Source organism: Dipodomys ordii, unplaced genomic scaffold (assembly GCF_000151885.1).
Source record: "Dipodomys ordii isolate 6190 unplaced genomic scaffold, Dord_2.0 Scaffold37, whole genome shotgun sequence".
In the NCBI taxonomy this organism is placed as follows: domain Eukaryota; kingdom Metazoa; phylum Chordata; class Mammalia; order Rodentia; family Heteromyidae; genus Dipodomys; species Dipodomys ordii.
The window spans coordinates 13,915,431-13,926,158 of NW_012267253.1; the positions used below are offsets into that span (position 1 = coordinate 13,915,431).

The 10,728-nt window shown below is 41.1% G+C and overlaps 1 protein-coding gene across 1 annotated transcript in view; it reads left to right on the forward strand.

Annotated features, from left to right (window-relative positions):
• Eml6 (echinoderm microtubule associated protein like 6) overlaps positions 1-10,728 on the forward strand; it is a 256,723-nt gene that overhangs the window by 193,159 nt on the left and 52,836 nt on the right. Inside the window, exons 24-25 of the mRNA XM_013017915.1 lie at positions 4,851-4,939; positions 10,029-10,205. Coding sequence (XP_012873369.1) covers positions 4,851-4,939; positions 10,029-10,205 — 266 coding nt within the window. The remainder of the gene's footprint in view (positions 1-4,850; positions 4,940-10,028; positions 10,206-10,728) is intronic.

Sequence of the window (10,728 nt, forward strand, 5' to 3'; positions counted from 1 at the left end):
GACTCCTATCTCCAATAAACCACCAGAAAACCGGAAGTGGCGCTGTAGCTCAAGTGGTAGAGCGCTCGCCTTGAGCTGAAGAGCTGAGGGACAGCGCCTAGGCCCAGAGTTCAAGCCCCACGACCGACAAAAAAAAAAAAAAGATCCTGTTCTCATTTCTTTGGGGTACATACCCCAAGATGGAGTTTCTGTACCCAAGGGTACTTAAGCTTGTAATTTTTTGAGAATCTACTGTTTTCCATAGCAGTTGTACCATCTTACATTCTCACAGTACAAAAGGTTCCGATTTCTCCACATCCTCGTTAAAGTGTTCTTGTGTGTTTGTGTTGTATGTGTACATGCATGCACGCGTGCACACACACACATATACACATGCACGCATGCATAAGCCTAGGGCTTAAACTCAGGGCCTGGGCATTGTCCCTGAGCTGTTTGTTTTTGTCGGTCATGGAGCTTGAACACTGGGCCTGGATGCTGTCCCTCAGCTCTTCACCTCAAGGCAAGCACTCTACCATTTGAGCCACAATGCCACTTCCGGTTTTCTGGTGGTTTATTAGAGAAAAGTCTCACGGACTTTCCTGCCTGGGCTAGCCAGGCAGGAACCGAAATCCTCAGATCTCAGCTTCCTAGTAGCTAGGATTACAGGTGTGAACCACAAGGCTACTGCTCTATTACTTGAGCCACAGCTCTACTTCCAGCTTTGTGTGAGTGTATGTGATTAACTGGAGATAAGAGTCTCACCAACATCCCCACCCAGAGTGGCTTTGAACCTCAATCATCAGAACACAGCCTCCTGAGTAGCTAGAATTATAGGCATGAGCTGCCAGCAACAGTTCAAACTGTTCTTTTTGTGTTGATAGGGGCCATTCTAATAATTATAAGGAAGTATCTCATTGTGACTCCTTTGCATTTGGGGGGTTAGTTTGCATTTGGTTGTCTTGATTATGCCAAGTTATAGTCCCTGTGTCAGGTGCACCCTGAGTCCAGGGTGGAAAGCAGCAGACCTTGGCTAGGATCCTCTGCTTCCCACTGCTGTGGGAAGGCTGGAGTGAAGGTCTGTTCAGGGCCTCAGCACTGACCCTTGGTGAGGAGAGGCACACCAGCCTCCTGCAGCTCAGAGGAAGAGCAGGAGAAAGCTGAGGTCTTTGGGAAAAAAACCCCACTCTTGTCCCAAGAGCCACTTCAATGGAGGGAGGGTGTGAAGCCTACATCTTGAGAGTAAAATAGAGATCTTCCAGTACTGGGGGTGGATTGTACCATGTGGAGAATGAGAGCAGGTGTGCCCAGGCACCATGCTTGACTGCAGTGTCATGAGCCACGTGTCATCCTGACTACCCAGGTTCCAGGAGGCCTGAGTGTGCCAGGCCATGACAAGACCAGCCTCGCCTTGCACATTAAGGATCTTCAGGCTCTGGCAGGTGGCAGAGCAGAATCTAGAAGCAGGGTCTGTTTTCCTCCTCGGATCCTGTCAGAAACAGTGAGAGCCTTTGCCAGAGCCAGCTGGCTCGTCACGGATGGGGATGGCGCAGCCGCAGCCCATCCTCAGCAGCCCTGGTGCCCATGGCAACGGCAGGGCCCAGGAAAACCCAAAAGCACATCCCGCTTTTGCGGGAACCTTGGCTACTCCACATGAAAGCTCCTGTGAATGGCAGAGAAAGGAAAAACACATGGAGAGAGACATGTACAGAAGGATGACTTCTAGATGCTGGAAGATCATTTCTAGAAATATCAGGACCAGAAGATCTTTTACCTATGAACACTGGGATCCGTCTCAGGACACTTCATTCACATTTCTATTGCAGATGCCTTGATAAGTATAATCAGTGGTAGATGAATTATAGGATTATTCTAACTGGTACATTATGCAGTAATTGGAACAATGTATGAGACTCACTTTGTGGAATAACAACTTCTGTGTGGTTAAAAGATATGAAACAATTCCTTCTCTCTCTGTTCTCAGAAGTTTGCACACATGCACAGACCAGAGAGAGAGATAGACAGACAGACAGAGAGCACAAGAAAGCAGCAGGCAGCAGGAAAAAATAACAGTGACCTAAATATTTTCTCTTAAAAAAAGACAGTATAATAATAGTAGTAAAGAAAATTTCAGGGGGAAAAAGAACCATACCCATAATTATTCCTTTCTAGCACAAGAATAATTTGTTGGATATTTTTGAAATTTATATCTTAGGTTACAAGCAACAGACCTTCTCCCACCCTTCAAACTAGTTTATATTTTAAAATAATAATGAAAAACTGGATTTATTGGAAAGATCTAGGCTGTCTGGTAGAATACAAGAGTTGGAACCAGTTTTTGGAATGGACTGGAAAACACCCTGAGCCAAGTCTCGTGACTGCCTTTGGACACTGTTTGAACAAAAGGGTTTTCCCTAATTCATTTGCAGTGGTTCAGTTTTAGCAGTCCCCAAATGCCACCCTTAGTCACAAAGTCCACATGTGACCCCAGCCAGGCACACATTGACTCAGCCTGCTTGCTTCCAGCTTCCCAGGAGGGAGAAAGCCCAGTTGGAGCCAAGGCCTTCCTAGGTCAGCATCTGCCTCCACAGGGAAACAAACCCTCTGTAGGGTCAGGTAACAGGCAAGGGGCACAGGCCACACGTTGTCTACAGCACTCTGTTGCATTTCTGGTGCTTGTCTCGGTGCTGATTCTCTTTCTGTAAACAGAAACCATCTCACTAAGCCTGTGTGTGTGTGTGTGTGTGTGTGTGTGTGTGTGTGTGTGTGGTGTGTGTGTGTGTGTGTGTGTGTGTGTGTGTGTGTGTGTACTAAGGCCTTGTACTAAGGCCTTGTATTGCTAGGTAGGCTCTAGGATTTGTCATATCTCCAGCCCTCCGCTCCTTTTATAGGGTCTCATACTTTTTGCCTAGGGCTAGCCTCAGATCATAATCTTAGGCTTGTGTTTCCTGCTGAGCTGGGATTATGACTATGAAGTATTACACCAATTTGTGTTTGTTGAGATGTGAGTCTCTCTAGTTTTTTGCCCAGACTGCTCTTGAACCATATTCTTCCTGATCTTTGCTTCTCAAGTGGATAGGATTTCAAGTACAAGCCATACACCTGGCCCTTATTTGTAATTAACTTTTTTTTTTTGTTAGTCCTACGGCTTGAAATCAGGGCCTGAGCACTGTCTCTGAGCTTCTTTTTGCTCAAGGCTAACTCTACCACTTGAGCCACAGCGCCACTTCCAGCTTTTTCTGTGTATGTGGTACTAAGGAATCGAACCCAGGGCTTCATGCATGCTAAGCAAGCACTCTACCACTAAGCCAGATTCCCAGCCCAGCTTTTTAAGATCCTAAAAATATTGATATATTTACTACACTAGAAAAAATATTGACTACCCATTTTCTTTTAATGCTAAATAATAAAAATAAATAATAAAAATGCAAAGATAATTTAAGATTCCTTTTACATATATATATGTATATATATATATATATATATATATATATTGCTACAATATCAGCAAAGCATATCCATTTCAGTAGACACAATTTCACATTTTTTTTTCCTCAGGATCAAGGCAGCCTCCTCCCGGTCATGTAATAATTTACCAAATTAGAAATGATTAGGATTGTCAGTAAAGCAGTGAGAGAACCTTTTTTCAGTTCATCACTTAAAAGTATTCCTGTTTCTTTAAGGTTAGCTAGATTCTAGAGCTGGTGGTGCCTACTTGAATATTAATATTATATAAGTAAAGAAAAGTTATTTAGCTATATTTTTCTAAGAAGTACATTACTAGATTACTATATAATACATAGTAATAAAAGGGAAAAGAAGGAAATGTTATTTTATGCACATATATGTGTACATACATACATTGAGTTATTTATAGATGAAATATTTTGGTGTCTGAGATTTGCTTTAAAAATCTCAGACTGCAGCTGTCTGTGGAAGGGAGTTTACGAGTTCTTAACGTTGAAGCTGGATGCAAGCACACAAAGATTCCTAGTGCTATCTCATGTGCACATCTGCTTGATTTTCCATAATTACAATTCTGAAAAATTAAATACTGTGCGTGTCTTGACTCATTACAATTTTTAAGACACAAAGGATAGTTGTCATTGTTGGAAGAAAATTATAAGACTTACTATTTTCCAACAATCAAGATGAATCTAAGATCATAGTTTTATATCAGATTGAAAGACTTTATTTTCTCAATATTTAGTTTGAGGAAAGTCTATATTTCTTTACCAATTTTTAAGTAAGGCACATGAGAAAGGCATGAGGAATTGCTGTTTACTTAATATGTTCATTCTGTTTCTAGCCAATTTAAGATTTAAATCGAAAAGGCAACATTAACCAAAACTCATTGTCATAAACAATTGAGTGGCAACTCCTTTGTACAACTGCTAAAAGACAGTTTTAAAAACTAGACCTAAGTAAATGCAATGCTCACAAGAAAGACCTTCTAAGTCTGTACATCTTTCCAGAGTGGGTTGTTTGTACTTCATCTGTATTGTAAAAGACAACAGGAGTGGGGGAGGGGGAAGGAGTAAAAAAAAAGACTTTGTCAGGCTTTGGAAAATCATAACTGTTTTCAACACAACAGAGTAAAACGTATCAAGCTTGATCATCTGTTATTTGAAGGATGTTCAAGGTTAAATTCCGAAAATCATAGCTTTGGGGTTTATATCACACCAGGTAATCGTTTTCACATATCTTTCTAAGTAATTTAGCATATATTATTCAAGTTATGAGACTGTGATTCAAATGAAGCAAATCAAAGTCATGTGATTTAAATGAATAGAAGTAGTAACAGTCATTCTTATGTTATAATAAAGAGATAATGTACAGTTTTAATTGTCTTCACCTTCTTTGTATCCTAACAGGAAAATTATTGCAAGTTAATTCAGGTGCCAAAGAACAACTATTTTTTGAAGCTCCGAGAGGCAAGAGACATATTATAAGACCATCAGAGGTAACAGTCAGATACAAAGCTTTTAAAAACTGTCATGTAAAGGTTAAAGTATGTACTTTAATAAATCTATTAATCTTAGTTATTAATGCAGATCACTTATAGTTTGCTTTTAGGCTTGATCATTTATTAAATCTGAATCACTGCTTGATCTATTTTCCTAATTTCTGAGGACATGGATTTCTCTGGACATAGAAAAGTATAGCTGACTTTCTACTTAATTTCTCTAGCCTGAAGACTATGAAGAAGCTAATATTTTAGATGCTGCATTTTACTTTGTATATGAAGCTGGGCACCAGGGGCTCATGCCTATAATCCTAACTATTCAGAAGGCTCAGATCTGAGTATCACAGTTCAAAGCCAGCCCAAGCAAGAAAGTCCGTGAAACTCTTATCTCCAATAAACCACCAGAAAACCAGAAGTGGTGCTGTAGCTCAAGTGGTAGAGTGCTAGCCTTGAGCTGAAGAGCTAAGGGACGGCGCTCAGGCCCAGGGTTCAAGCCCCATGACCAACCAAAAAAGAGAGAGAGAGAGAGAGTTTTATGGACTGGCTTCAAATGACGATTCTCAGATCTCATCCTCCTGAATAGCGAAAATTACAAGTGTGAGCCACTGGTGCCAGCTGAGAAAGTACTCTCCAAAATGAAAACTAACCACAGTCTGACAATTCCAGTGGAGACCAGACTGTTGTCTTCTTTTCCTTGTATCCTTAGCTGCATAAATAATCTTTCAATTGTTGGACTGAAACCTATATGAAAATTTAAATCCACAAACGAATGCCTTCCTGGAAGCTGGGTTTTTCTGTGGATTAGAACGAGGCCTTAGGGTGCCTGGCACGGTTAACATAGTTAACTGTGACATAGTTACAAATTTGTCTTACTCCATATGCAAAGGAACAAAAGACCCTGGAGTACTCTGTTTCCATTTGAGTTTCAGAGTTCTTAACAAGAAGGTCTGACCCTTTGAGTTTTACAAGTCACAAGGGTCATTCTTTTTTTGGGGTGAGGGGGCAGTGTCTGGTCGTGGGGCCTGAATTCTGGGCCTGGGCGCTGTCCCTCAGCTCTTCAGCTCAAGGCTAGCACTCTACCACTTGAGCCACAGCGCCACTTCCGGCTTTTTTTCTTTTTCTTTTTTTTTGCTTATGTGGTGCTGAGGAATCGAACCCAGGGCCTCAGGCATGCAAGGCAAGTGCTCTACCACTGAGCCACAGGGGTCATTCTTAATATCCCATTTTGAGTGCAATTTCTGTAGTTTCAAACAAGTTTGCACATTTGCTTCCTTTGGTAAGCACAAGTCCTCATCTGTCCAAGGGTGTTCTGATGAGGCATCTTCAGAGTGAGCAACAGTGCTCACTCTCCTGCCCATCATCACTGGAGGCCAGCATCACTGGACGGTTGGAGATAGACAGGGAGGCTGTCAGAAATGGAACCTGGAGCTTGAGAGAGTCAAAAGCTGAAAAGCCTGTTTCCAGAATTACCAGGGATAGGTGCCTGCTCCTCTCTCTGTGAAGGTTGGTGCAGGATATGAAGGGAGGCTGGAGGACTCCATTTCTGCCTCCGGAAATGGAGGCTATTGCCAGAGGAGCCACCGTGAGTCACTTCACTCTGGGACTCTGCCTAAGACCTTAATTCACTGAACTAGCCACCAGTCATTCCAAATCTTCATATCTTCAAAAGAAACAGTTTATTAAATAAGGGCAAATTTGAGTGATTACAAAGTAGGCATAGTACAGCACCTGACATATGGTGATGCAAAATTGTAGCTATATTCTTATCCTATAATTTCTGTTTAGAAACAGTAAGGAGCACTGGGAATCAGCAGCGCTGGGGCCAGCTGCAATAGTAAAGTGCAGAGCAGTTCCAAGCCAAAGGGACAAGTCTGGGCTTTAATCTTAGATACAATTCTCTAGTGATTCTTTTTTAAAATATTCTTTTCAGACAATTCTTTAACATGCTTTGCTGATCTCATATAAAAGTAAATGAGTGAGCAACAGCAGCTTACATCTGTAATCCTAGCAGTTCAGGAGGCTGAGATCTGAGTCTTGAAGGCAATCTGGCCAGAAAAATCCATGAGACTCTTATCTCCAATTAACTACTAAAGAGTCAGAAGTGGAATTGTGGTTCAGGTGGTAAAACACCATCCTTCCATGAAAAAGCTAAGGGATGGGGCACGTGCACACACACACACACACACACACACACACACACACACACACAGAATAAACGAATGAATTGAAATCCCTTTGTACAACTGCTTAAAGGTAATAATAATAAAAACAAAAAGTAAATGAAATAAAATTGCTAGGAAAGCCTAATACATGTATAGGGCTGCTGTTAAGAAAAGAAAGAAAAAAAGAATTAGCACAATTTTCTCAGAATATAATCTATACATATTGCACATCTTCTAGCTATGAATTTCAGACACACAGTTTTTAAAAATAAAATATATGCTCTTGGCAACACAATGTAAATAGCTCTTCCCATTTTTTTCATATTTTTTTTCTTTTTGCTATGTGGTACTGGGGAATCAAACCCAGGGCCTCATGCATGCAAGGCAAGTGCTCTACCACTGAACCACCTTCCCAGCCCCTTTGTTCATATTTTTTATTGACCTTTAGAAGTTGTACAAAGGAAAAGTGGACCCCAGCCTATCACCATGCACTAACATCAACTCAAAATGGATTAAAGACCTTAACATCAAACCTGATACTCTGAAACTACTGCAGGACAGAATAGGAGAGACACTTGAACTTACAGGCACAGGCAGGAACTTCCTGAACTGAGTCCCAGGGTCACAACAAATTGGAGAGACTCCACACATGGGACTACCTTAAAATAAAAAGTTTCTGCACAGACAAAGAAATAGCTACCAAACTAAAAAGACAGCCAACTAATCGGGAAAAAATATTTACCAGCAAAATATCAGACACGGGTCTAATACCCATTATATACAGGGAACTCAAGAAATTAACCCCTCACAAATCTAACAAACCAATCATGAAATGGGCAAGGGAACTAAAGAGAGACTTCTCAAAGAAGAGATAAAAATGGAAAAGAAACACATGAGGAAATGTTCACCATCCCTGGCTGTAAAGGAAATGCAAATAAAAACAACACTGAGATACCACCTTACCCCAGTCAGAATGGTCACATCCTAAAGTCAGCCAACGACAAATGCTGGAGGGGATGTGGAGAAAGAGGAATCCTATCACACTGCCGGTGGGAATGATACTAATAGAACCACTTTGGAAAGCAGTCAGGAGATACCTCAGAAAGCTAAATATAGACCTCCCCTATGACCCAGTCATACCACTCCTAGGCATCTATCCTGAGCAACAGGAAGCAGTACACAAAGACACAGGCACCTCCAGGTATATTGCAGCACTGTTCACAATAGCCAAGATCTGGAAACAACCCAGCTGCCCCACTACTGATGAGTGGTTCCAAAAATTGTGGTACCTATATACAATGGAATATTATGCCGCCATTAGAAAGGACAAAATAATAATATTTGCAGGGAAATGGATGAAACTAGAGCAGATTATTTTGAGCAAAGTAAGCCAAGAACAAAGAGACAAATGGCACATGGTCTCCCTGATATGTGGATGCTAAAGCCAAAATACAAGAAGATATGGCAAAGTAACAGGACTCAAGAAACAAAGGATAGCCATCCATTTTGTCATATCATTGCTAAATGACTCCATGTTCTAGACCATATATATGGTAGATACATAGATGCAACAGAGGGAAGCCAGGAGGAGGAACAGAATAAGCGGGAACAGCCCACACTAATCAAAAGGAAAGAAATGTAAACATCACCTGATGTGGAAAAAATAACCTATATTGTCAAAGCTCATAGAATTCACAAACTGTCTAGACCACGATAATGACAATTTGCCTTGTGAAAGTTAAAATGTGTTTGTGACTCTAAGTATCGCTATTACAAAATACTGTGAAATTTATGTAATCACCTAATCTCAATTAAAGGAAAAAGTGAGACGGGATGGTTTAAGAGAGATGGTGACAGTGGTGTCAGACACTTTGTACTCATATACTGTTTTGTAGAATGGGAACTTCTTGGTACAGCTACTTAAAGATAATTTAAAAATCTTAAAAAATAAAATAAAAAAGTTGTACAAAGGCCTTGCTTTAACAAAGCAGTTTATGAATACATTGCATCTTTTTTTTTTTTTTTTGCCAGTCATGGGGCTTGAACTCTGGGCCTGGGCACTGTCCCTCAGCTCTTCAGCTCAAGGCTAGCACTCTACCACTTGCGCCACACCACCACTTTCAGCTTTTTCTGCTTATGTGGTGCTGAGGAATTGAACCCAGGGCCTCATGCATGCGAGGCAAGCGCTCTACCACTGAGCCACCTTCCCAGCCCAATACATTGCATCTTGATCAGTGTCACCCCTTTCAACATTCTCACCCATCCCTTCTTCACGTTTTAAAAATAATCTCTCTACATTACATAGGATAATAAGCTAACTGCAGATCTGATTATATTTTCCTCCAAGGAAGCTATCATTAAAGAAAAATTATATCTTAGTACCTTGTAAGTTTTCAAAGCACTTTGAAAATGATTGTCTCATTGATCAACTAGGTTCAGTACTGCTCAGCCAGAAAAACGTCTCAGAATTTCTCAACCAGCAGTAGTTATGGTCTAAGCCCTTATAGTGATGTCTGTGGACAAGGGTGTGGCTCTGGCATCCAATGGGTGAAGGCTGGGGGTGCTGCTGTACATCCTGCTATGCTGTCTGCCTACAACAGCTATCTGGCCTAGGGTATCAGTACTGGGGATTGAGAAACCCTGATATAGTTTATGGCTTATACAATGCTAAGAGTCTAGTTAAAAACTTTAAAAGCTTTACTGTTGTCAGATTTCCACAATTCCAAAATATGCCTTTGGACATTTGACTGTAGAGTTGGTTTTGAGTGTGCTACTTAGGGTGCGGACACCTCGGCACACAACACAGACTCCTGATGCTGCCAAGTCATCATTTACAACTACGCAGCCATGACTTGTTTTTCTTAAACACCATAGAGAGAAACTAGGCTGGACGAAGCTACAATGTCCTTTTCCTTCTGTTGCAGATTGAGAAACTCGAGTGGGACACGTGGACCTGTGTCCTGGGGCCCACCTGTGAGGGCATCTGGCCTGCACACAGCGATGTGACTGACGTCAATGCGGCCAGCCTCACCAAAGACTGCGCCCTCTTAGCCACTGGAGATGACTTCGGTTTTGTTAAGCTTTTTTCATATCCTGTCAAGGTAATATTTCATGTTTATTATATGTCTTTGCATCTTATTAATTCAGAATCTGTTAGAGCTAAGTAGATTTTTAAATCTTGAAGACAGTCACGTTATTTCCAGTGTCCCTTATGCTAAATAAAAACCAACCTGCTGTGATGTTTGAATGACTAATTTGAATGACATTCCCAGGACATAGAATTCCTCCTAAAAGAGCCCTTATTGGTCATCAAACCCAGTATCCCACGAAATGCACATTGTGAGTCATTTTACCAATATCTCAGACCTGTCTGACTCCAGTCTTTCTGACTAATACCAGCGTAATTTCAAGGAAGAGGAACTTATTACTTTGAAAAGCAGCTAAATTCTGTTCTTAATACCTCCGATGTTAAGGCATTTTTCTCTAAGCTGAAATGAATTCCTTTTTCTTCAGCCAAAGTTCTGCCTTATAACCATCATTCCATCCTTTTGTAAGGAGGGAGGTTAGCATGATTCTCCTTAATCTCTTCCTCTAGCCTGAGTACCACCAGTTCCTTCAGCCATA